The sequence below is a fragment of the Sturnus vulgaris genome, chromosome 11, assembly GCF_052056855.1.
Source record: "Sturnus vulgaris isolate bStuVul1 chromosome 11, bStuVul1.hap1, whole genome shotgun sequence".
Lineage (NCBI taxonomy): Eukaryota > Metazoa > Chordata > Aves > Passeriformes > Sturnidae > Sturnus > Sturnus vulgaris.
The window spans coordinates 17,170,062-17,197,396 of record NC_142253.1 but is presented as its reverse complement, the minus strand read 5'-3'; the positions used below and the strand labels follow the sequence as shown (position 1 = coordinate 17,197,396).

The window sequence follows — 27,335 nt, the reverse complement described above, 5'->3', positions numbered from 1 at the left end:
GGAGAAAAACTGTGTTAATGATCACAATAAATCTCAATTCATCTGTATTTTAATGGTGTTATCCCCTGCAAATCCAGTGGAGAATTTCTTGTGGGTCTTATGAGTCTGAAAGTTTGATAAGAGAAGAATTCTACTTGAATGAAAATACTTGCAGCAATATGTGGTGTTGTGCTTAAATTCATTATAAGACTACACATCCTGTACAGCATAAAAATCTAACAAACTATGGTACAAATGAATGGAATCTATTACTATGACTTTAAAAATCATTTTTAAAAATTAAAATATACTTTGTTTAAAAAAAAAAGGCATCCAGATAGAAATTAATTGCTCATTCCTCTAGGTCATCAGAATCTGTGTTTGAATACAGGAAGCTTTTAAGGTCATCTAAAACAAACAAGCAATTTAACTTTTTTTCTTAAAATTTCACTTGGAAGAGAGCTTAACACTGCAAAATGTTTGGTAGAAAATCCAGTCCTTTGTGTGTTTTAAGAAATTTGATTCCTGCATTGCTAGAATGTTCATAGCTCAAGGAATTTTATGTACAATTTTTACAGTTGATGGTACCACTTAAAATATTTTAAATTCAGTTAATCAAATAAGACAGGACCAACTGAGGGTTTAGTTATATTCTTAAATCCTAAATCTGATCTTACAGAGGGTGTGCCTGGGGGCACTGTTTCACCTGTTGTATTTAAGTAGAATAATGTTAATAGAAATAAAAATAGATGTCATAATCTTAAGCTTCAATTTTTACATTTAATGGTTTTATAATGAAACAATATGAAGAAACACACTGATGCCTTACTTCAGTATATAATATACAGTATCATAGTTATGGTAGTAGGAAGGGTTTAAATCAGAAGTAAACAGAGTAGAGAGAATAAATAAAGCTGCATTTCTAGAGATGGGGGTTGCAATGCAGAACTGGGAGTTTTATTTGGTTTTCTGTGGTTTAAGAACAACACTGCAATAGGATCTTATGCACGAAAAGGAATGTGGGGAGAGCTGCCTGGTGTTGATGTAGTTGTTTTCAAGGTGAACATGTTCCAAGTGGGAATCTTCATTCTCCTCCTCACTGTGGTCATGCTCATCCTCGTGGTTGGTGTGAGTCCTGCAGATGCGTTCTGGGGGCACTGTCCTGTGAGGAATCATGGTATTATTATTCCAGAAAACTCCTAACTTCTTCATTTAGTTTAGATATTTGAACTTAATCGGTACACTAAGTGTTCTCAATTACATATTTACTGAGGATTTTCAAAAGCCATTCTTTTAAACGTTCTCTCCTTGCATTGTTTTCTCATTTATATCACATTCTGAGTTTTCCTGAGGAAAGTATTGCCACGCGTTGCTGAATGAAAGCTTTGTCTGACACGTGGGAATTCTCTCTTGGTCATTCCTTTGCTTTACAAAACAGCACAGAGAGCCTGGATCGCACATGTGGCTCCACAGCTGGAACCTGCTCACCAGGTGACTCCAGCTGCTGACTCCTCCCATTGTTTTGTTATCACTTTGGGCTCTGCTCCAGGAGCAGAAAAACTGGTGATGAGCATTTTCAGTAACTGTGAGGAAGAGTGAAATCTCACTTTTTACCATATTAAGAAATACTGCAGAAGAAAACTCAGGATTCAGCTCCTCCTTCGGATTTTTTTTTTTAACAAATATTTACTTAAAAATAAGAAATTCCTAAAGCAAAGCATGTCTTATTTATTTTAATGTCATTAACGTAACAAAGAGCTTGGAAATTACCTTATTTTATTATTGTTCAGTCTTAGAAAACGTAGTTTTCTCATTTCATCAATCCCAAAGGGTACAACCTTCAATTCATTGTGATCCAAAAAAAGCTCCCTCAGGGAGTGGTAAGCTCCAAAAAACGACACTGAGTCGATGCCATCGTCGGTGAGTTTGTTAAAGGACAGGTAGAGATACTCCAGCCCCGGCCTCATGTGGCCAAACACATAGCCTGGAATTCTTTCAATCTGATTTCCTATAAGTACCAGATGGAGCAAAGATTTTGGCAGATAGGAGGGAACATGATATAACTTATTATAAGAGAGATCGATTGACTCCAAGTTCCTGCATTAAATGAGAAAAGAAAAAAAAAAAGGCTGAAACCCCTCTGAGCTCCTGCCCCGGCAGTGCTGTGTTCTGTACAAGGCTCTGCTTCACCACAGAATGACATTTCCAAGGGAAATTTGTTTCTGTTAATGGAGCAGAATGCAGTTTTGTGGAACATGGTCATGCATAATTACTCTGGGAATTGAAGGAATGAAGTCATGAATTACAAATCAAGCGCAATGATTCTGTTGATGGGAAGAGATCTTCAGTAATGAAGGGGGGGTGTGAGGCTGAAAGGGGAATCCCAAGGGACTAATTTGGGATTCCTGCAATAATGAGTTCCACTGAAGAACTGGAACAACTTTGGGGTTTCTGTCATTATCCCATTAACAGGGAGTTTTAAGCTTTGTTCTGAAGCCCATTTGAAATGGAATTGTGTGAATGGATCAGTCCCACGTGCTGCACTTGCAGGGATGAGATGCTGTCAGTAGTAACAGTGGTTGTTTGCAGCTCAAGGAATTGATAAATTCAGGAATCAAGGGGTAGGGCTGCAGCTGCCAGGGGTGGCCAGGTACCCTGCTCAGCTTGGCAAATTATTTAGCAAGAACATCAAAAGTTCTCTCATCTCCTGCTACTCACATTCTCATTGCTCACTCTGCTTCTATTCTACTCTTAGACAATGCAGCTGCACAGTCTTCCCTACATCTTATTTACTTTTATAATTTTTAATCCAATGGGAAATAAGGCTAGGACAGTATTAAATTATTTTAAAATTACCTTTGAGATAATTATGTATCAATACTAAATTACCATTTAATTGTATATAGTATTTTTTATAATTAATATTCATTTTTGAATGGGTGGGCAGAAAAAAATATTGACTTTTATGTTAATATGGTACAGATTTGAGGTAAAAGATCTTTCTCTTTGACAGCTGAATATCTTCTAGATTATACAATTAGACAAAGGAAATTTAGAAAAATTTGCGAAGGAAAACAAAGCATAATTACAACTCTAAGTTAAAAGTAAGGAAGTGCAAATATTTATTTGATTATCTGACTCACTGAAAACAGAGAAAAATAAAATAAATGTATTTTAAATGTCTGGTACTTACTCTTGGTTTATCCAAGCCAAAGGTGCAATCCTATGCTCTTCTAATTTGTTATGCTTTAGCCCAATGATGTTGATGTTTCTGGTATGGTTAAAGCAAATTTCTGACACTTCTTCAATTTGATTATGTTCAAGATATAACTCCTGTAAGTGCATTTAGGAAGAAAATTTGTGAGATCAGAATAGGCTGGATTTTCCCATTGCAAATTCCAAATGGAGCAATTACCCATCCCCAGTATTACCTGGTCTGTCTTTAATTCTGAATCTGAACCAGAGGCAGTTTGTAGCTGGAGTGGGACTTTCATTCAGAAACACAATTTTTCAAAGCAATTGTTCTGTTTTCTCATTTGTGAGAATAGAGATTGCTTTGAAAGGGCAAATAGAAGGAATTACATCTTTCTGGGTGTTTGTTGGGGGGGTTCTTGGTGTTAGTATTTATTTTGGTTATTTTGTTTTCTTTTTACCTCAAGAGTGGCAGGAAGACCTTGTGGGATAATTCTAAATTTATTTCTTCCCAGTCGCAAATAAGACAGACTTTTCAGAGGATAAAAGGCCAAAGGACTGACATTTGCTTCACTAAGTTTATTTCCTTCTAATTCCAGAGTCACCAAGTTCTTTAAATCTAAGGAGAAAAAGTTTCCTTTCAGTTAATTAATGCCCTCTTATATCTTGTTAAAATACACGTTCATAATTTAACAGCCTTAAACGTTACCCAGATCATTTCACAGCAATGAAAAAATAAAATGAAGTGATTTTATTATCTCATAATCATGGAATTATATTGTTTATACGTTTGTAGAGCTTTAGAGATTGACCACAGCTTTATTTACATTTTCCTCTCCCAGTCCAAATGGAAAGGGCAGCAGCTGATCCAGTTTAGATGGGACCCTTTTGGCAGGAGAGGAAAGGAAGCAAAAAAGTCCATCAAATTCTGACATGGATGGTACCCTTTCCTTTTTCTTTCTTCTATTAGCCTGTGTTTAAACTGGCTTAAAATGATCATGGTTGACTCCAATTATATTCTCTATTATTTCTCATGGACATCAAATTCTGTTCACTTCCATGCAATTTTAAAAGAACTAAAATGGTTTTAGCACACATAAAGCCATCAGGTTAAAGGTGGGGGTAGTGTCCTCAAAATGCTTCAAATTCACCTCCACTTAGTGACCTTAACTATAAACTGCTTTGAGAGACGAGCAGTTGCATAAGGGAAAATATAATTTTAAAATACTTTGTCATGCAAATCTTTCAGCTTTTGTTGCCTTTTGAAAACAAAACACTTTAAAGCTAGCAATTATTTTTCAATGTCAAACCAGGTGCATTTGGTTCAACATTCAGCTTTTCAAATTTATTTTTAGCTTTTCATATGATTGATACTAGTTTTTTAAATACCTTTTAAGCCATCTTCATCAATGGCATGAAGTTGGTTGTCATTTATTTTTATTTCTTCCAAAGTTGATGGCAATTCAGAGGGAATAACTACCAGCATATTTCCATCCAAATACAAACGTTTCAGCTTTTTCAGGATCTTATCACAGGGATGAAAAAGAGCACTTAGATTATCAAGGTGCAAAATATCCAGTTAAATATCCAGTTCATATTTTCTTAAACACACACTTTGTAAGGTTTTTTAGCAGCAGTGCCATAGTACCCAGTGTTTTGAATTAAAAAGTACTTTTTCTCCTGTCAGTCTAATTAATAGGTTACTTTCTGCTAAATATTAACAGAAGTGCCAGTTAATGTCACATGTAATTGGAAGAGCTTCCCCACAGTTCTGCTGCAGTTCCCCAGGATCATTGTTTGCATTCCTGCTGCTCTGTGTGAATCATGGAAGTATTGCCTCACTACACTGTGCACTATTTAGGGCTTCAAAGTACATGCATTTAGAAATTATGTTCTTATCCTCTTCATTTGTGAGCAAACTGATGATTTTCTGTAGGTCAGCAAATTTGCTCAGGCAGAAGGAGAGCAGATTTCAGGAACTGAGGATTTTTATGCTTAACCAGCTTAAAAATTGGTATGAAAAAATCATATCTTAAAATTAAGTGTTGCTTACTTATACAAGGTGCAAAGTGGTTTACATCCATAAACTAAAAAGCAAAAAACATTCTTGTAAGCAATAATTGTTGGGAGGGTAGCAGAAGAGTTAGGCTTTCTTACTTTGAATGCTTTGGGACCTATGCCAGGAGAGGTAATGTTATTTTTACTCAGATCAATCCATTCCAAATTAGGTATCCCATTGAATGCTTCATCTGAGATAGTTGTGATGCTATTTCCTAGGACAGAAGGTAAGAAAAAAGTTTGAGTTATAAATACAGTCTGCACCTGAGGTGTGTAATATTGCACCTAGAAAATATATTACAAAAGTAGCATTATGGACAGTAATTTTGTGTAGATATCTTCATCTTAGTGTTTAAACCCTGGCATGCAAATCTAATGTTTTTCATTTCTTGTTTTAAAGGCTTAGCTGTAAAATTATTTCTAAAACTTTTCTATGTTAAGGAATGACAAAGCATTAACAGTGCTGTTGACTGCATTTGAGGGTGGATGATGTTACAGAAGTCATCAAAGTAGACACATTAATTACCTGTAAGGTCTAAACTTGTTAGGTCTGGATCTGAGATGGGAGGTATTTGTGTAAGTTTGGCATTAATGCAGCTTACTGTGGTGGCCGAGGTGGAACACCCAGATGGCAAAGGAGGAGCTTCTATGGGTGGAACAGGAATTGGGAAATGAGATGGAATTCTGAAAGCACCATCATCTTCATCACTTTCATACTGCACATCTCCTGCAGCTCCTGTTCTGGGCACAGGGAGCCTCTCTCTGCGGCGCCCTTTGTGCCTCTGGCGATTCTTTTTGCCTTTCCTTTTTCTTTTCTTGTCCCCTTTTCTGTGACCCTCCTTGTCTCTAATGTCTGTCACTTCTGTTGGAGGCAGCTCATCCTTTTCCACTTGAGTTCGTGCTGATGGCAGAACATTGGTGGTGTCCAGGTCCTTGGGGTCTGGGGAATCACCAGACAACTCACTGCTGTCATCCAGGGAGGTTATACTGGAGTCCAACGAGGAGGCTAATGAGGGAAAAAACCCAAAGCAACACAAAAGAGTCAGAGGAAACGAAAATATTAGTAAGCACTGTTTCCTATATACAGTAAAAAGTATGACTATAGAATATTCATGCTCTTAGAATACGATTCAAATAATAAAAATGTGGTCTTAAATTGCAGCTTGAGAAAAGAGACACTTGACTGAGAAATGATTGAGGCAACCATACAGAATAGTTTGTACACAGCTACGATTCCTGACAGGTCCAGACAAAAAGATGGAAAAATTAACATAGCCTTCATTAGCCTCCTTTTTGACTTACTATTAATTATGGTTTTTGTGTTGATGGAGGTGTCTAAAGAGGAAAAATAATGTGTCTGGGAGTGGGAGGTAATTTGGAAAAAATTCACAAAGGTCAAGACTTGTTCTCCTCCAGAAGGGATTGTCAGGGGAGGAGTTGGCTGCAGGTGGGGAATCTCACCAGGGAAATGCATTAACTCCATTACCAAAATGCAGTTTTTACTTCCATAATAGGACAATTCTAATAAAAGGAGTTGAAATGTCTCAGTCAACATGACTTTTACAGTTCTACAGTGAACTCCTATGATGTCTCATCTCAGAGTGTCACATGCACATACACACGAGGATAACTATTTCTTACAGTAAGAAGAGATTGAGTTCAGTACTTTGCAGATATAAAATATTGGGAGTGTGGGAAGGAAAAGAAGGAAATCACATCTCATATTTATCTCCTTCATTCCTTTTCTTTTTAAAGGTACTGATTTTATTTAGATTATTGTGAAAAAACAAGATTGTAGTTCTATGGCTTCTCTTGTGAATTGACTTTCTTCTCTTGATTTACACCAAACTGCTGCATGTTTTTGCACTCCTAATGAAGATTTACCACTCTGTATGTCTAATACATCAAGAATGGCCAGTACTTATTGATTGATCCTTTGTAAATGGACGTGGGATAGAAAATATGTTATTTCTTTGTAAATTTACAAGGTTCATTGCAAAGTGTAAAGGTAGGGGGGAAGCAGAAAGGGAAAGTAAAAAAAGAAGTACAATTATCTTTACTATTACATATTTAGCATCATCTTTTCTTTAAATGTTGTATCAAACTCATCTGATAGTACTTGGAGAATCTGAAGTCAACTTGAGCAGAAGCTCTGAAGAGCTGCATTTATCCTGGAATTCAGGATAATATGTACCTTGTAACTCATGAAATGCAGTGTTTATGTAAGGTTTTAAATGAGGCAGTTTCTAAACAGTAAATCTGTGGTGTCCCATACCAGTCTCAGAACACACTGGGCAGCATTCTCCTGCAGGAGTGATGGTCTGGGAACATTTCAGAGGGGGACACATGGTTGTGTCACAGATCACCTCTCCCTTGGAGCACAGACAGGTGACACAGGGCTTGGGAGACCACACAGCTTTGTCAAACATGATCATCCCGTTAGCTGTGCACTGCCCCTTCTTCCCTGGGAACAGAAAATGGGAAATTGCAGTTAAACAGCTTAAAGTAAACCAATCAGTGTTCATTTCAAACTTTGGAAAGAAACACTGCTATTTTGTTCTCATTTTGAAAATACGTAAAATGCACCCTGTTCAAAGGATCTTATCGTTATTCCTTACTTTTCATAGCTGTATTTTCTTCACCTTATTAGTAATCTCCATTTATGCAAAACTTGAATATTTTTTCCAGACCTTCTTCTATTCCTCTCTTGTGCACTAGAGATCTTTTCTAATATCTTGCACATTAAATGAGAAAGTTTCATTAAGGCCCTGCAGAACTGTGAGGGTAACAATATTCAGTTTATAGTGACAGTTCATAGACTTGGTGGAAGTAAAGTCCATTCTGGGATGACTGATGAGATGGCAAAAATCTCCCCTTCCCTGTAACTTGCTTTATCTGAAAAAAAAAAAAAAAAACAAAACCAAAACCAAAACAAAACAAAAAACCTCTTTGCTAGAAAAGCAGCAATCTAGAAAAACTTCTGCTGTTAAATACTCTGTCTCTCAAGTTTCTGGACATGTATCTATAAAAGACTGAAAAAGAAATATAATTTTGCAAGCTCTAGTCAGATATTCAGTAGGCAAGTGATTTGCAGAGCACAGAGACTTGGGAAGGAAATTAATCCCAGTGTCCTTTTGCTTCCAGTGGTGGAGTTTAGCTCAGCAGAATCTTCCCTGGGCAGTTTTCACCCAGACTCCAGGATAAACAATGCACTTTAGCATTATGGTTTTTTTATTTTTGGTCTTTTGAGATAAGGAAAACCAAGGTTGAGATTTCTTCATCCCATGGAAATATTCCTATTTTTGTGTGTACCTCTAAATCTTGTTGAGAAGCTGGACTTCCTCACATCTTCCTTTCCCTCTTTCTAATCAACTTAAGAATGCATTGCTGAAGTGTTGTTTTGAGATGAAAACCCATTTCCAAATTAACTTCTCTTCATATAAAGAAAAAGAAATTTCTTCTTTTCCTATTCAATTTGACTTCATCCTTCAGACGAAAATTAATATGGAGGAAAAATCTTATCTCACCTGAATCTGCATGCTAAGAGACTTTCACTTGTGGTGCACAAATTGTCCTTGGAGGGATTCTTTGCAGGGTCTGTTTTCCCACACTCAGCCCTGCCCCATGCCTGTGTGTTTAGTTTTAATAAGAGTATTCAGGATAGCCTCTAAATAACCTTGTAAGACTATTGCAAATATTTGGTTTCAAATGTCTCTGAGATTAATATTTGTCTCAAAAATGAGGCATTTTGCAAAGTCTTTCAAGGTAGTCCTACTTCATAACAAAGGTTCTTCCTCTGTCCTTCTGCTTAAAGACCACTGGATATCAATCTGTTTTCTACAATAAAAATTAATTATCAGAATCATCCAGTTTGGACGATCCTCTATATTCTACATGTTTTTAAAAATACTTTAATTTAAATTGCTCATAGGACAGAAAAGGGAAGAAATTAAAGTTTTGAATAGTTGCATCTTGTTTTTTCAAAGTTCTGGGACATCTCTGCCTCATTTCAGCTGCATAAAGTTGTGCTCTAAGCAGCTCCAACCATGTCAACTGGAGGAGGAGAGGAATTGGCCCAGGCCAAGTGTTAGTTGGCTTTAAGTCCCTTGTCATTCCACCCAGGTATCTGCAATCCAGCTGTTTGCTGGATCCTGACTTTGGGGTTTATGTGCTTGCCAGTACACCACAATATTCCTTTTAAATAATCTCCAAAAGAAACATAAAAAGAATCCTGCACTTTCTCATGTTAAACAATAAAACATCAGCTGTTCCAGAGGAGCATAATCTGGCCTGAGAAGGAAATTCTTGTGTGCTTCCTAAAATTCTTTCTTTTGTTTTAGCTACTAGAGCGTATCAGAAGTGGGTGCAAATCTTGTCTGAATAAGCATAAAGATATGAGTTATCAGGCTTGGCCTCTGCAGGCTTCTTTAACAAATGATCCTTTTTTTTTTTTTCTGTGTACATGAGAGGTACATAAAAGGCAGGAGCAGTGTGTGCTCAAAGACAAAGGTTTTATCCTTTTGGTGCATTGCAGAAGTGCTGTCTGGCTCTGTTGGGATTCCCAGAACCCCTGTGAGACACAAAAAGGATGTGCTCCTCAAATTCCCTGACCACTGAGTCACTTCAGCTTGGTGGTGTGAGCAGGGAGTGGGGGGTGAGAGATCAGAAATGTGCAGCAGTGAACATCCTACTCTGCTCTACCTAATGGACAACTGCAAATCATCTCCTGCTGTGGCCAACTGTTTGATTTAAATGTTCACATTATTCTAATCTGGAGGAATTAGATATGTCTGGTCACTGTTAAACCTCCATTCAGCTGTTTATTTTCATCCTGCATATATCTGTAAATCCGGGTGTTTTGGTTTTTTTTTTTTTAGTCTACTAAGAGCAAAACAAGTAGCTAAGAGAATGGAAATTAATGTTTGGATTGCATTTTCTTCTACTCTGAAGCATGATTAATAATAGTGTTCTATTATTTAATAGACTCTGTTTTTTCCAAATCTGACATTAACTTGAAAAAATTTTGAACTTTAAAAGCTAGACTAAAAAATACCTTGTGGTTCCAGTCTTTGGCAAACGAGCATAGGACTTTTAACCTTTGGAAATATGGTGTAAATTCAGCATGAAGTTCCAAACAAAATGAGTTCAGTGGTTTTAGCTCAGCTTTTGGATGCAAGTCCAGATAGAAAGAAACAAGCGGGGCGGGGAGGGGGAAGAGCTGTGTATTATTTCAGCATGACTGATGGTCCTGACAGAAACTCTGGAATATCTTACATGAAGTGTATGCTACTTACACGGTATTTTCCTCTGTTTAATTTTAAAAATATTTTTAAATTAAAGGTTTGACATTAGTAATGTGTATAATATTGTAATACACACTGGAAATGCCATAGTCCAAAGTTTTGCTAGTTTTCCTATTCAAACCCCTTAGTTTATTTAATTTGAAATGGTACAGCCTTTCTGAAGCAAGGACTCACAACAAACAGTAATTGTGGAGAAAACGTGGCTGATTTCTGCTTGGCCATTTGAGGTCTCTTAACCCAGTGGTCACATCTGTTGTGTGACACTGAAAGGCTTAAATTCTTGCTCATAAAAATAGATTATTATCATTTTATATAGAATATAGTAATCAGGGCATTCTTTTTTTCCCCATATTCATTAAACTGCATATGAAGATTTTACTTAGTGTATGGTCTCCTGATGGAGGAATGGGAATATCCGTGGCCATAAAATACATTACTACAGCAAAGTGAAAACCTCTGGGTCACCAAAAAGGCAAGTTTTATATAAATCATATTATTGAACTTCTATTAAATAAATCTGGATTCTCAATATAGATGAAGCATAGGAGTGGTCTTGTGTTGAACAAATAGGATTTTTTTCTCTTTTAATTCCGTTTTCCATCATAAGGGTCTTGTTTATAGTGTAACTTCCATATTGCAGCTACAATCAAGTGTTATTAAGTTATTTACAAAATCAAGAATTATTCCTGAAAGTTTGCATGTATAGTTTGCTTTTCAAAAATGCAACCCATAAAGTAAAAATAAAAACAAAAACTTGAATCTATTTTAATTAACACTACTGTTATTGGTGTTGAGGCCTCAGTGAAATGTTAATTGACTTAGGAGATATATTGAGCAATAAATTTTTCAAAATGGCCTTAAATTTTGCTACACGTTGGAAGTTATGAAAATACTCCAACAGAAGAAATAATGCAGAAAACTTGCAGGAAATATTGCCGTTACCTGGCTAAACAGGTTTCAATCAAAAAGCCTCGTAATGCCAACCACAAAATGACTGCAAAAGGCTGCAGGTATGTGTGGAAGCAGAGCTAAAATAAAGCTTTAATGAGTTTCTATTCTGAAATGAAAGGTCAGCTCCCCCCAAGCAGCAGAGGGGCTCTGTTCTCACCTGGTAGGACACTGTAGGTGCTCTCGTGTTCCCCCAGCCCCACCAGGGAGTCAAACACTCCCATCACGCTGTCATCGATGTTGATGAGGGGGATCCTGGGCTCCATCCCTGGCGCCCTGGGGCTCCTGTGCCCTGCCCAGGGGCTCCTCCCCAGCGCCCTGTGCTGCATCCTCCTCCTGTGCCTCCTGCCAGCAGCTGGGCACAGCTCAGTGCACAGCGACAGCAGCAGGGAATAGCACACCAGGGATGGTGCCTGCATGGTCTATGGGTCCCGCCGAGAGTCCTGGAATGGGAAAAGAGAGCGAAATCAGCCACCTGCAGAGCTTTTAGCACCGTGTCAGTCACACACGGCTCTTTCCAAGGCAGGTGAACCAATCCATGGTAGGCCAGTATAGCCGAGCTTCCCCTTGGAAGGAAATTGCCCTCTGAGAGCTCCAGTGACAAATTTGATTTTAGTGATTCTCAACAGTCACAGTCAAACAGGAACAGGTGCTGGTTTGTGTTTGGGGTTGCATTTGAAGAGGTGGTTTAGATTTGCAGTGCCAGGAGGCATTGGCAGTTCAGTAATTTCAGTAATTGTTGCTGCTTTCAGCGAGGGACTTCCTGAGAGTTCTGTAAAATGTGTCTGTCTTTGGGTTTTTTCTTCTTTCTTCTTTTTTCGTTTGTTTCTTTGGGTTTTTGTTTGTTTCCTTTTGATTTCTAGTATTTCTTTACAGAGTGTTGTAACTTCTGAGTGCAGGAATCGAAAAGTAACAGAAAAACGCCCAATTCATTTGTGATGTGCTGCCCTAAGTGCTTTTGGGTGGGCATTTCTGTGCAAGCTGGTTTTTCGCTGTCAATGAAGAGATGTTGCTTTTCCATCCATCTCTGGCCATCCTCTTCTCTAACAGGAGCAGCTTCATTCTGCAGAGGGAAATTTGTGCTATTTGTGACATCTCACAACTGCTTTTCCAGTGGAAGTTTTTATTAAGTGCTGGCTCTAGTAAAGTCGATCTTGAATGGGTTGTGTTCTGCATTTACTTATTAAAAAATTCAAAATAATTGAGCCTTCTCATGCTTGTGACAGAAAAATGACATGTGCTGTCACCAATAGGTGGCATTCCAAAACAGAGCAGTCAGGATTCAGGAGCATGCACAGGAAGGATATCCAGCAGTGGATTGCTGTACCAATGTGAAGATAAGACCCTGCATGGCCAAGGTCACTGATGATTTGTCAGAGCTCTGTTGCATAATTCTTTCAAAAAGGAAATGCTGCTGTCCCATGGCCTGTTTTAAGTGAGACAGCAGAGATAGAAGATGTTTGTGTTCTTGAGAGAGTGAGAATTAGTGAAGAACTTGGAGCTCTTGGGCTTTTTGGCCAAGACAAGGCTTAGAGCGTGGCCATGAGGAAGTTGTGAGGGGATTAAAAAATGCTTTTTCTTAATGTTCATCAGTCTGGCCTTACAGGTCATCTTTCACTTTGGAGTTAATCTTACTGTAATTAGATTGTGTAAATATTGGACAGTATTATTTCAGGAACTTGAACTGTGGTTTTGCCTGAATTAGATTTTGTTAAAAAGCTTGTTCATCTTGGTATTTTCTGATTTATAGAACAGGTCAAGTTTTTGGTACAAGTAGCCTGACTGTTCCTTAACATAAGGCATGTGATTGACTGCATGTTTTTCATGCTTTCCACATCATAATTCTCATATATGTTTTTATTCTCATGTTTTAAAATGGGAAGTTGTCAGTAAATAAGCTTAAGAGTATACATTTTACTTCTTTTTAGTATTGTTGTTTCTATGTTCGACTATTTTAATTTTAAAATGTTACTGCAAATTTAGACATTAATTTGCAGAATTTGAAGTTAATGTTTTTATTTCTATATGAAGGGAATTTGAGCTGCAAGTGTCTAAACAAATCCTCACAGCATCTCCTGGAATGGCAGGTTTTCAAATGAATCCAAACTTTAGTTTGCTGCTTTCTGCCCCTCAGAAATCACTTATTCCAAAATGCTAAATGGACTCTATAGCTTTTTATTTACAGCACTTACAGTTAACATCTCAGATAGATGCAGAAGCTTACCCTCTGCACTGAAAATGCCTGTTCTTGTTGGAAAGTGCTCATTTCTGAGTGCCTCAGGACAAATGAGCCAAAGGCTTTGGTGTCTGACTTGCTTGGTAATGAGTGGCTGTAAAATTACACAGGAAACTTCTGTTCCACAAGCTGGACTGAAACACACTGAGAGCCCTCAGGGAAAACTGCATGTACAAAGGAAAGGCTTGGCCATGTGTGTTTATTCTGTCGAGTTTCTGGCATCTTAATTATGGTCCCATTTTTCTGGGATACTCTATAATAACACCATAGCTGTGCAGTTACAATGCTGCTACATTACACTTGGGCTTTTTTAACATTTAACCATTTCTTCCTGTGACCAGAGGCACATAATGGCATGACTGAAATGCTTTTCCATTCTCCAAATATTTTAAAAGTCAGGAAAAATATAGGGTGAATTATATTACATTAACTGTACAAAATATATTTTGCTAGGAACTTAAAGTAAAATTCTATAGTAAATCAAATTATTTTAAAGTGAAAATTGGTTTCATGAAATAATTTACAAATATAAATTTTTAAAAATCAGAAACAAAACAACAGAAAACACCCCACACCCCCAAAAAAGTCTTTATAAATGAATCCTGTTCATATATGTGAGTTTATATGCTACTTTTTAAAACAAATTAAACTCTTCAGCACTGAGAACTTAATATTGCTACTTTCAACCAAACAGTGTTCTTTGCATGCAAGACACTGGGCTGCTGAGTTCCTTTCCTTGGCTTAGTTAACAAGTGCTGCCTCACACTTTAAGGCCCAAATTGAAAGGCCTTGGGTGCTTTGGGCCTTTCCTGCCCCTGTCTGGGATTCTCAGGTTATCTCTCAGGAGGCTGCATTTTGTATTGGGCCAGCCAACTTTTAATTTGGGGAAAATTCAGCCTATTCAATTGATTACTTTTATAATAAATCATTGCGTAGTGAAATAAAATTATAGCTAGCCAGTGTAATGAAAATATTAACCGTTTGTGTTGCCAGATAGTCTCAGTGGCTGCTTTGCTTTTTTCATTTTACCTATAAATATTTAGATCAGGCACAAGTGAAAGCATCTTTATAACCTTTACTTTTTAATATGTTGAATAATTTATCTGTATCTTCAGTATCTGTCAGTTTGCTATTCTGTTAACAGAAACAGTTAATTTTTAAAAGGAGAGACCCTTTAGAAATTACCAGAGTATCAGAATTTATTAAATAATCGATCTTTATCAATTCAGTCAAAATTCAAACACATTTCTAATGATTTCCCTTGACACACAGGGGTTAAAGTGCTTTACCAAGATTTTTCACTCTCCTTTTTAAATGCATTGCACAGAAATGAGTTACATTTATTCACAGCAGCCAGAGCAGTTGCACTTCGCTTTAGTTTAAGTTGGATGTGCATGGCAAACATTCAGACAGAACAAAAAGCAGCTCAATGGGCATTGCACACTTTATCTAGAAAAGCATTTCTGTTCAGTATTGCTAAATATAGCCCACGTTATTTCATTTCAAATATTACATATTTGCAAAGTTAACATGAAGTTTAAGCCATTCAACACCATGCTTTAAGCAGTAATTTAAAATGTAAAACATTTTACCTTGTAATCTAACCTAACAGCAGATTCTGCTTGCTGTCATTTAGTCTCCCGTTGCAAATGAAACAAAATCTCAGTGATATCTTTAAAACAAACAGAGAAACTGTAGGGATTGTTGAAACATGTGAGATGATTCCTTAGTTAAGTCTGAAATAGCTTCTTCCCCTGGGGAGCCAGGGCTGAGTTCTGTGTGCAGAGCTCAGCTCTGCTGGTGCTTGGAGCTCTGAGCCTCGCTTGGGCAAATGAGGAGCAGCACAATGCTTCGGTCCCGAGGCTGACAAGGCACAGCTGGAAATCCTTTTCCAGTGCTTACAGTCACATAAGGAACAAGGAAATGGAGTGTTTTCAAAAGAAACAAAAAAAATGTGTATTTTATTCCGTGCTGGTTTATGTATTTAGAAGTTTCGTTTCCAAGACTTTAATGTAGATTTATTTAAAATAATAAGATCTAACGCACTTTGGCAGATGTAGCCTTAACATAAAAACATTTATTAAAATTAGAAGTTTTTTTCTAATTCATGTTTTCCTAATCCCCTCCTGCATTTAAAGCCTGTCATCTATAAGCAGCAAACCTTTTTGTTGAAGTTTTAGCATTGAAAGTTTTTCTTTTGTCCATTTTCAGCGATGATTTCATTGCAAGTTGTAGCTTATGCATGGAAAATAAAACGACCGAAGCATTTTCCCTTCATTTTTTTCTCTTTGTAAGGCTAATTACGTCCTGAAACATGATCCTGAAGCTCAGCTCTGCAGAAGCTGCAGGGAAGTTGGTGATGCAGAGAGGAGAAGGGAGGGAGTGAAGGGTACATTACCACAAGTCCCGTGTGTGCCAGCACAGCCTCTTCCTGCATCCCCAGCTCGCTGCCGAGTGCCCGGCTGGGCGATGGGATGGGTCTGCTGAGCTTCAAAAGGGCAAATTCACCTGGGACACCGAGCTGTCTGAGTTCTGCTGACATTAAAAATCTGTCTGTGCTTGAACTCACACTCAGGAATATTTAGACAGATAATCATGGAATGGTGTAACCATTGAGTTAACCATAATTGTTAACTGGTGTGTGGTGCGAAGATACTGGGATGGATACATTGTCCCTTAAAATAGGCATTCAGTTCCTACTGTGCTCTGCTTTGCAAAGGCAAAAGAAGAAATAGTAAACTTTGATTATTTACCTGGAGCTTTCTGAAAGGAATGGAGACAGTCACTTAACAAATGGAGTGAAAATCTGGATGGAAGGAATCTTAAAGTTTGTCCCATTCCACCCCTCTGCTCTGGGCAGGGGCTCCTTCCACTGTCCCAGGCAGCTCCAACCCCATCCAGCCTGGCCTGGGGCACTGCCAGGGATCCAGGGGCAGCCACAGCTGCTCTGGGCACCCTGTGAATTTCTTCCCAACATCCCGTCTAACCCTGCCCTCCTTCAGCTTAAGGCCTTCTCCCCTTGTCCTGTCCCTCCATCCCTTGTCCCCAGTCTGTCTCCAGCTCTCTGGGAGCCCCTTCAGGCTCTGGAAAGGGCTCTAAGGTGTCCCCAAAGCCTTCTCCAGGCTGAATGGCCCCAAGTCTCTCAACCTGCCTTCATTAGTGAGGTGTACATTCAGACACACCTTAAGAGATCCTTCAGTCAACTTTTAGAGGGTTCAGGATTTTCACTCTGTGTCTGTGAGGCCCTTGCTTATCTTCTCAACTTGTATTAAGGAAGAGGTAAAGATAACCTGAGGGATCTGCAAAGGCACAGGTCCCTCTTCATGAAAATGGCATTGCACCCTCCTGCAATGAGCAGTGACACTTGAAAATTGCAGGAGCTGTTAAATAGTGACCCGTGACTGCCTGATATCGAGAAGGTTTAGGATTTTTAATTGGAAAAAATTGTGTCTGAGAATGGAAATCATCTGTTGCCTTTCAGTAAGATTTAAATCTGTGTAAGATTAATAATTAGATTGGCTTTAATATTGTTATTTACATTGACATTTTCTACATAAACTTGCCTGTCATAATAACTAAAGAAAAAATGCTGTATATTCTGCTAAAAGTTTAGACTAGGATGACAAATTATTTCAGACACACGGTTCAGGTCGTTTCTGTGTGAGTGCAAACACTGCTGTGTCCTCAGGAATCTAATATTGACTGTTTTTATGGGAGTAGTTCATCCAAGAGCACAGAGCAAGCTGCCAATCTCTGCTTCATCTGCAAGTGTGTTCTGCCTGTCCATCTCATGGCCAGTTGTTGGGATGAGTTGTGCAATGGGAATGTTTTGGTCTGTTAAGATGCCTCAATGTGGAATTGTGTCCTTTGAGGAGAGAAGAGGCAGACTAAACAGCAGTGACTAATAATTAGAATAACTTTTTATTATTTTTTATCTTGGGACAAACTGCCACAGTTGATTTGTGTCTTGAGCTAGAGCCCATAGGAAGTGAGAAATGGCTCTGGAAGGCTGGAACCTCTGGCATGGATTCTTCTCTTTTCCTCTCATAAGAACTATTAGTATACAATAATACTGTTGTTTTCCTTTTTATGAATTTTGCTTCTTTCTGTGGGAGATAGTGAATGTTTCTCCTCCCTCCACTACTGTGTCCCTGTTCTAAACCTCAGAGGAGGATAAATTAATGTATGTTAACATAAGAGAATCAGTGATGCTGAGAAGAGCTTATAGGTTTCCATCTTCTGTCTGAAGGGCCACTCAAATACGTGGAGGATGGTGAAACAGGAGGAAAAACTTCTGTTTCTCAAAAAGCCTTCAAGGTGCTTGCAGCATAATATCTTTGTCATCAAAGAAAGCCAAGAGGCTGAAGGAATAGAAGGAGGATATCTTGAAAATAACAATCATTAAGCCAACTTAAGAAGTATAGAAAGTATAAAGAGTACAGAGTATAGAAAGAGGAGCTGAAATAACTGTTTATGGTCACAGCATACAGCGACCATGAAACTCAGTTCTGTGTCATTCCTTTTAGGAATGGAATCTTTTATCTGCATCATGGGCAGAGCAAGCAGGGTGAGAGCAGGAATAACTTCACTGAGCCAGTGGATGGCAGGTGTAGCCTGGCTTGGCTGAGCAGAGCAAATCCAAGTGAGCACTGAAGAGTTCACTTGAGCCAGGCACTGATCATTTCCTGGTCATTTCCTGGTCATTCCATTGCTGGAATTGCCTCCCAGCCTTTGGTGTGGGTGCACCCAGGAGCTCGGGCAGCTCAGCGAGTCCAACCTGCTGCTGGGAGCAGGGCAAGGCTGGGCCAGAGCAGGGCCTTGTCCTCTGGTTTTGGAAGGCAGCAAGGACAGAGGCAACTCCTCTTGGCTGCCCAGATCTCATCATTTACTTTGCCTTCTATTCCTTTATTCCTTTTCCTCCCCTTTCACCCTCACAAGCTCTTTTCTCAACCATTTCAAAATGTGCAGCCTGCCAAGGTTTGCAGCTACCCTGCTGACTCCATTTTGCACACTTTGTGTCTTTATTTAATAATTACAATCTGATGGTCCTATCATTTTTCCTTAAGCATCAAAGAAAAACTCATACTCCCCATCCTCCCTTTTTAACTCTGCAATATTCTGCCTTTGCATGTTACAGCCTGGTTAGGGGCACCACAGGGCAGTGGCCACCTGCAGATACAGGATTTTCCTTTGCTTATCTCTGTCCTGAAACCCTTTGTGATATCTCCCTCATGGTGCCACAGGTGAGCAGTAGGCACATGCAGACCTCTGATAATTTTATATGCTTGCAAAATATCCATTTACTTGTGAGTAATGAGGGAAATAATAAAGCTCTGTACCATGTCTCACCTGGTACCAAGACCACATTCTATAGCTCTAAAGGTTCCACAGTCATCCTTATTTTCAGTAGCCTTCTCTCACATCATATAATCACTGTATCATTAATAGATATGTTGCTTATGCCTCTTGGCTTGCTGTGTTATTTACAGAAGGGTTGTGTTGAAGTTGGATCTGCTGTTTAATTAAAATACTGATCAAAATATTATTTCCGTGAGTCAAAAAAACACATCCAGATTCAGGAATGTGGGGTTATTTCTGCTTTGTTCTAGGATTGGAATGAAAAGAGACAATACTGAAAATTGCAGCAGTAGTTTTTTAACCTTCCAATGAAATACAGGAACAGAATGACTTTTTCATATTGCTTTACTCTTAGTTGTTATGGTGAATCCATGCAGTTGCTGGCTGGTTTTGATCAGAGACAAAGATGGAATCCTAAACTTTGCAGTTACTCATGTGGTTTGGTTTTTTTTTTAAATCAAACACACAAGTTTATAGTTGGAAAAAGGTAGCAATGGGGAAAAAATTCGTTAACTGTTAAAGTCAGCAGAAAACACGAGATGGGGAATTTGGGATTGGCAGTACACTGCATTTCTGAAACCTGTACCAGTTACTGCATTCCTTCTGTAATCAGTGGTCACGGATATCCTTATGGAAAAAATATAGGAAAAGACAAAATACTGCTGGTAAACCTTGAGATATTAAACATAGATTTTCCTCACATGTTTCAAAATGTGAACAATACATTGCAAAAAGCACGGGGTATACGTTGTTATGTGGGAATAAACCTAAAATTGCAATATGAGATGTGTGCTCCTGGGAGCTTACATTTTAAAAGCCTCATTTTCAATTGTAATTGCATCCCAATTCCAGTTCTTTACTGCAGTGAATAGAATATTAATACTCATTAGTATAACTTTCTGAGGACTTTAATTACTGCCACAACTTGTTGCCTCTTGGTTCGGTTTCTGTTCAATCCCACAACTTCAGTTTTAATTTGTGGTGTGTTTTTCTCACATTAGATCTAAAATATAATGGCAGTGACCATTTTAGACTGAGTCATTTGTAAAGCCTTTCTTCAGAGCTACCTGACATTCAAGCTTTCACATATTGTCTCTGTATTCATCAGTGAAGAAATTTAGTGGAATCTTTATTATATCATTACCTAGAGCTGTTCCCTGTGATGGTCCAAATCAAGGAGCCCACCTACCTTAAATAAATACAGCTTTAAACCCCTGGCCATTGTAAGGAAATGTGGAAGATTTCCCCTGTCCTCCTGCCTTTCTGTCAAATAATATCACTTCTTTTTTGGGGTTCAAATGGGTGACACTTCCCTGTGTATTGGGCATTTCTATTTCAGCTATTTGCTGAGTCATGTTTTTCCAAAATACTCAGCACATCTTGTGTGTGTCTGAAATAGCTCAAAGAGCTCAGCCTGGGGCTTGGTTTCTCTCCTGTGCCAATATTGAGCGTTTTTACTCATCAATAGAACTTGGAGGCCTCCAATTTTTTTCTAAAATAATTGTGTTTTGCAGCCGTTGTGCAGTTTCTAACATGAGCCATAAGCCTCCTGTAGGTTTTCATTGGTGTCATTGCTTCTCATACCCAGTTCCATTTCTTCAAAAGGCAGCTACATCCCACCAGAGCAAAGGGACAACATTTCTCTTAAATAAAGCTTGGGCTTTAATGTACAGATAGAAAACTGTGTGTTTTAAAAAACTGTATCTAGAAATATATAATTTATTTATAGGAAATACTGAAAAAATACAGAAAAGTCTGCATTTTAAATATATTAATTATAGAAAATAAGAATATGTAATTATTCTAATGGTCTTTCTCTATCTGTTTGCTCTTTTCATCTGGTTTCCATTTTCTTGGTCATGCTTGGTTGGTCCATTTCCATATAAAACACCATGTACTTCTCTAAAAAGTGAATGCATCTTTTTTTAAGCTTCTCTTGTGCACTGTTGCCATCTCAGACTATCAGAACTGACATGTGAAAATTCAGCTTGATCTTACAGATAAAACTGGTGGTTTCAGATGTCAGCAGGAGATGGGCTTGGGTTCCTGTGACTTGCTGCTGATACCCCTGTTGTTTGGGTCCTCACATGTTTTCCCCTTGGTTTTAAATTTAAGCAGGAATTAGTAACAGGATGCCTCTCCACTGAGAGACTGTCTCAGGAAGGAGATGTAAACTGAGGACACAAATATTTTGAAGCATTTTAGTCAAAACGAAGGATTTGTTGGGAACTGGGACAAGAAGACACTTTGAGGACAATAACAAAGTTTGCTTGTGGTTTCCTTTTAGATTTAAAAATTAGTTGTCTTTGCCTGTTGATTCATGTTTTTCCCATTACAAACAGTAGCATCAAATCTTTTCTTTGGGTGAATTAGTGGACAATGGCAAAAATTATTTGTGCAGCAGTTCTGCAGCTACCAGTGAGAGTGTGTGTGTGTATGTACAGATATCTAATTCCTAAATTTAACTGTTAATACCATATTGGTATTTTTGAGTATCACATTTCTAGAGATTTATAATTCCACAGTGCACAGAATTCAGAATTGACTACAAGTTGAAAACACCCATGAAGTGATTAATTATGTTTGCTTTATGATCTGACTGGCATTTGTGGCCAAACTTTGGCAACTCCAATCAAACAGGAGTTGGGTATCTCCTGACACTGCAGCACACTTCCCCCTGTGTCATCTTCCAGGAGGGAAATGTTAAAAACAAAAAAATCTCTGGACTGGTTATGTTTTTGTGGATGGCTCTGTGTATGGTTTATAAACATGTCTTGTTGAAGGAGAACATTGGTCTGGTTTGGGTTTTTCCCAGGATTAGATAGACTTTGCCAATTTACATTTTTATGATGATTTCTCTCTGTTCTTCACATTAAATGCTGAGTGTTCCCTTTCCTTTGGGATCTGGAGGAATCATCAAATGACTGGAGAGCAAGAAGAGTTATTTCTGAAACACTGAGTTTTGTTTTCATGATCCAAGATGAGGAGAAGTTTGGGGCTGGGGACAGAGATGAGTTCCCTTGTGATTCCTGTTATGTCAACAAATCCCACGTGCTAGACAGTCCCAGCTTCCCTCTTGGACTGTCCCTGTGGAAATGCTTGCACAGGCTTTGATATCAATGATCCCTGTGGGTCCCTTCCAATTCCGGATATTCTATTTTTCTATGATTTATTTGCTACTTTTTCTGTATTTCATGGCCTTTACTTCTATTACACAATGTGACTTGTCCAAGGTGGAATGAACTGATTTTGTTTCAGCAAGTTGGGACGTTTTATAAGGTCCATTCACAGCGAGTACTTTGGTAACTGAGTGCTATGGAATTTTTGTCTCATGGGAATTAGCAGGAAAGATCCTGTGAGTTAATAAGGATTGAACTGTTAGACAATAATTCTGAATTCACTGGGATATGCTAGAGATCAGAAATGTGATTTGGAGATCTAGGAGCTGTGCAGCTACAATTAGAATTCTTTTAAGATGTTTTAGGAGGCACAAATATGTGCACAGTCTAGACAGTGCTACTTCTGCACTGGCAGGGGCAGCTGCAAGAAATGCTAATGCTGAGTCCAAAACAGGGAAGGGGAAAAAATAGGAAAAGCCAAAGGTGAGGAATATGCTGGAGGCATCCAGAAGAAGAAGAAGAGTCATCCAGAGGTTTTTCTATAGTGGAAAATTAATATTGAAGTAACCCAGAACTCCATTTTAAATAACACTATGGTGCTTGCCTTTCTGCTTGAGTTTTTCCATGGGGTTGTCTGTATATCCTATAGTTCCTGCTGTGGGACTCAGTCTGGGTTTGGGAATGGAACCTGAGTGTTACAGCCTCATTTTTTATATCAGCTGGGGGTAACTCCATGTTGAAATTCTGGGTATGGAAATCTTCCTTTTGTTTGTTGCTTTAATTTCCTTTTTCTTGAGCTATTTTTACTCGAGAGGGTTGAGGGCTCCTTCCTCAGATCCATCTGTGTGAAAGGCTGGGAAAGGTTGGTGCTCCAGGATCCAGGCTGCAGCAGGCATTATTCCACAGCTTTTAGGGCAAATCTCCTGCTTCATACACAAGGAAAACTTTAAATATTCACCACATTTGCACACAGGAATGTTTGGGTCACTTTACTTCCTTTGAGCTTTAAAAACACAAAAGATCTAAAGTATTGCTTGGGAAACTAATGAAGGAAAAAGAGAAGGTTTTGGTATTAACTGCTTTCCTTTCAACTGGGATTCTACCAGAATAAAACACATTGTTACCAACAGTTTTGAAATGTTTCTTCAAGGCCAGCAACTGAAATTCAAATTATGAAACGCTTCAAATTTGCATTGAAACTGAGTGAAATGCACTGGCAGCTGCTGTTGGTATTATCAGTGCTCTTTGTGTTGTTGCAGTACCTAAGCAATGAAATAAATATTTATCCACACACATCACACAACATTCCTGAGCAGTGCAACTCTGGCCTTTATAAACCAAATAAAGTGGAGCATAAGGAGATGTTTTTGCCTGGCAGATGCCTGTGATTTCTCCTGGATACACTAAAGAATTTTCCTTGCTGCCCTAAATTCTTTTCTACTCGCCAGTACACAGATATTTGAGTCAAAATCCAATTTGTTGTGAGAGATTTGGTCAAAAGTACAGCACGGTTTGCACACATACAGTGCTACAGGTTTTCAGTGTGCCTTATTTTTGCTTCTATTTTGTTTTTTTGGGGAGGTTTTGCAGCTTTTTTGTGGAAGTCGTTGAGTAGATGAAAGTCTGGGGATAGTTGACCAATTTTGCAAGCCTGTTATTTACTAGTGGATTGACAGCTTTACACTCTCACACGTACAATAATTATAAATTGGTGAATCTCTTCTTGCAGATGTTTGTGTCTTCTCAAGAATATTTCCTGTGTCCCTCTTGTTTGTGCTAAGGATGTGTTTGGAAATCTGAAATGTCGTGTTGTTGACAGCCAGATCTAAAGGACTGTATTTGGGTATGACATGAAAAGAATTCAATGGGTTTAAAGCTTTCCAGCTTTTCAGCTGGACCCATTCCTGCTCTTGTTGATAGCAACAGGCACTTCAGCACTGCATGTTAATATTTACTTTCACATAAGCAGCTGATAAATGTAAATAACCAGACAAATGAAAGCTACTGGGTGGGAAATTTCTGTGGAGTCTTTCCAAAATGTAGTGTTTTGTAGAACCATTAAAAGAGGATGGATGTCTTGTGGGAAAGATTTCAGTGTATCCACAGTATATGTGCTGTAGAAAATATAGATCTATAGGTAAAGCTTCACCTTTTACCTCATGCAGGTGTTAAACCTTTTTGTAAAGCTCAGGAAGGATAATAGAAATCCTGCAGAGGTATTTGTGACATAGCTGTGCATGTTTAAGGAAAAATCTGATCCTTCTGGAGGCTGGGTGAGTGATTATTGTACACATTCAGGAGAAGTTGTGCTGTGAACTTTGCCTTTCATCACTGGTATCAAATCTGGGTGGAGCTAAAACTGGAGTCCAGCTTTATCTGAGTGCAAGTGCCACAGGAGATTTTTGGGTTGTTTTGTGCCAGCCCAGGTTCCTCCTTTGTGCCTGGTGTGCAGTGAAGGGCACAGCTGTTCCTTAGGGCACCAACGGGACAGGCACAGGCAGATGGGACAGATTTTGGCCAAACCCCCCTCTGCTGTGGGACAGTTTGCTCTAAGTGATAGATTGACCTCTCCATCCATTTAGATCTCTTGGTGAGAAATGAAAATGCTATTTTGTATGTTCCACGTGGGTCTGTGGACATACCTGTCTTGAGCAGGTAAGATACATTTGCCCACATAGAAGCAAATAACTCTTCAGACCTTCAAGAAATATTAAAAACCACAGCAATAAATGAGCATAAGCTGAGTACCTTGTCTTAAAAACTTTTTTTTAATTATACTTTTTAAAAAGTAAATGTCTCACCTTGAGCTAATTTAGATGAACTAGATGTTCTTCATTTTGTCCTATGGTTTATTTTTTAAATTAATCTGCCTACTTGGGAAAAAACTAACATAGCATTAGAGCCAAGTCATTAACTAAATTCAGATGCTTTTATTTATATGATGTTTAAATTGTGCTGTCTGGATGAGCTTGCTAATGTAAACTGTACAAAAGCAAGTTGGGCCACATTTGATAATCAACTTTTCTGTGGTATTTCAAATCCAAGTTGCCTTCTGCAATTCCGGATCCTTTTATTAAGACATCAAAAAGACTTAGAGAGAATCTTGCAGCAACTTTTATACAGAAAAAAAATACAGATCTATGAGGTATTTTGCTTCTGTTATAATGGAAGAAAACACAAACGTGGCCTAATTTCTCTCCTCAAAATGCCTTTCCTGCAGTTGGCTTCCTTCAGATTATTGAAAATTTGGCTCACAATTCTTTCTTCCCAAGTTGTTGATATTTCATGCTGCTATGCAATATGACATCTTTTTTCCTTCCATAATGTTTCATCTCTGTATTGTTCTTGGCTGCTCATTATCTCTTGCTAAATTAGACATCTCTGGTGGCTTCCACATGGTGCCATATGTAAAGTTTATCATCAAGAAATATTTAATTATACCTTGCTGCAGAGAGAGGGCAGGGGACTCAAAATACAATAGAATGAAAACTGATATGTCAGTAAAGTTGTGGAGGAAGAGCAGAACTGCTGAGCTCTGCTGGTTTTCTGGGTATTTCCACCAAAATAAATGTCATGGGGCAGTGTCAGTGCTCTCCCACAGCATCCCAGTGAGTGCCTGTCCCTGTGCCAGGGGCTGGCTCCACAGCCAGCTCTGTGTTAAGACATTGTATTTTAAAAGTTGAATAAAATGCCAAAATCCAAGAATTTGAAGCTAGAAAAATGTGAGGCTTAAAACGTTCATAAACTAGTGGAGATCTTTTACCTTGGCAATTTTAAAGAGAAATACTGGAGAGAAGATTTGTCTCTTGCCCAGCAAGGAAGAAGGGAAGAAAAAGCATCTGCAGCCTCTGTGTTCCCTGTTTATGATCTACCCCTTCCTGTTCTTCCTGAGGTTTCGTGTTCATCTAATTTTGTTTTTCCTCACAAAAATAAACCTCCAGTATGTATTTTAATTTATTCCCAGTCTGCTGTAATTAAGTTGCAGATAAACACATGGTTGCCATATGACAAAGTGATATTGAAAGGAAATGAGACAGAATTTTGTGTACTCGGGCCTTGGTTATGCTGGGTTGGCTCTTCTGTAGACCTACAGCCTAGATCCAATTAGGAAAATTCAAAAATTATGGAAAATTATTGGTCACATTGTGAGCATAGTGATAAACTGAATCATGTAGGCTCATGGTTGAGTCAAGCATGAAAAATAATAATGTTATGGAAATATGGAAGGAGGAAAATAAGTGGCAATGGAAATAGAGCAAGGGCCAAAAAAGAGAAGCTGTAATCAAGGGAGGAGAAAAGGAAAGAACAAAGCAGAGAGATTTCCCTGGCAGTGAGCAAAGGCCACTGGATTTGGGGCTGGTGGTCAGTGGTTTCAGGTACTTGTGCAGACCATTGACTGATCTACAAGAGGTAACTGCAAATGGAATCTTAGCAAAAGGATCAATGGCTCAAGTCACAGATCTGGGCTGATAAAAAGGGCAGGTCTGAAACCAGGTGGGTGCAGAGCACTTTTTATCCAAGTAACCAACCAGCTGTGCCTGTGCTGCACGAGGGAACCAGGTATGGGAGAGATTCTGGTAAATGTTTGCATTCAAGCTGTTATTTATAGAATCCCAGGATGGCAGGGGTTGGAAGGGACCTTCAAAGATCATCTCATCCCACTATCCCAGGTTGCTCCAAGCCCCATCCAGCTGGGCCTAGAACACATCCAGGGATCCAGGGGCAGCCACAGCTTCTCTGGGCACTCTGTGCCAGGGCCTCCCCACCCTCACTGGGAACAATTCCTTCCCAATATCCCATCCATCCCTGGTAGCATATTCCCTATCAGTGGGAAGCTGTTCCCTGTTCTGTCACTCCTTGCCATTGTCAGACTTTCTTACAGGCACTCAAATCTGCTCCCAAAATTCTCCTTTCCTCGTCTAAAAAGTGAGACTTGAGTCTGGTTGTGTCACTTGTGATTTTAATTTTAAAAGCAGAGGACTGAGCCTGACTGAGCATGGGGAGTGGGCTGGGACTGCCACGGGGACAAAACCACTTTATCATTTTAGACAAAACCACTTTGTCCTTGTGCTCTTCTCGACCTTGGTTCTGCTGGCGCCAGAGGTTTGGGTGATTGGCATCACAGGGATCACCAGCAGGACT

The 27,335-nt window shown here is 38.7% G+C and overlaps 2 protein-coding genes across 3 annotated transcripts in view; one reads left to right on the top strand and one right to left on the bottom strand.

Annotated features, from left to right (window-relative positions):
- Nucleotides 1-27,335, top strand: part of CENPP (centromere protein P) — a 111,934-nt gene that overhangs the window by 78,754 nt on the left and 5,845 nt on the right. The gene's annotated exons all lie outside the window — the stretch shown is intronic.
- Nucleotides 740-15,549, bottom strand: ECM2 (extracellular matrix protein 2). The gene is made up of 10 exons (XM_014869737.2): nucleotides 15,309-15,549; nucleotides 11,641-11,923; nucleotides 7,505-7,693; nucleotides 5,756-6,235; nucleotides 5,329-5,444; nucleotides 4,561-4,696; nucleotides 3,633-3,790; nucleotides 3,173-3,312; nucleotides 1,750-2,076; nucleotides 740-1,141 (listed from the first exon to the last, which is right to left on the bottom strand). Exons 2-10 carry the CDS (start codon nucleotides 11,897-11,899, stop codon nucleotides 937-939), a joined length of 2,010 nt encoding a protein of 669 aa, XP_014725223.2. The 5' UTR covers nucleotides 11,900-11,923; nucleotides 15,309-15,549; the 3' UTR covers nucleotides 740-936.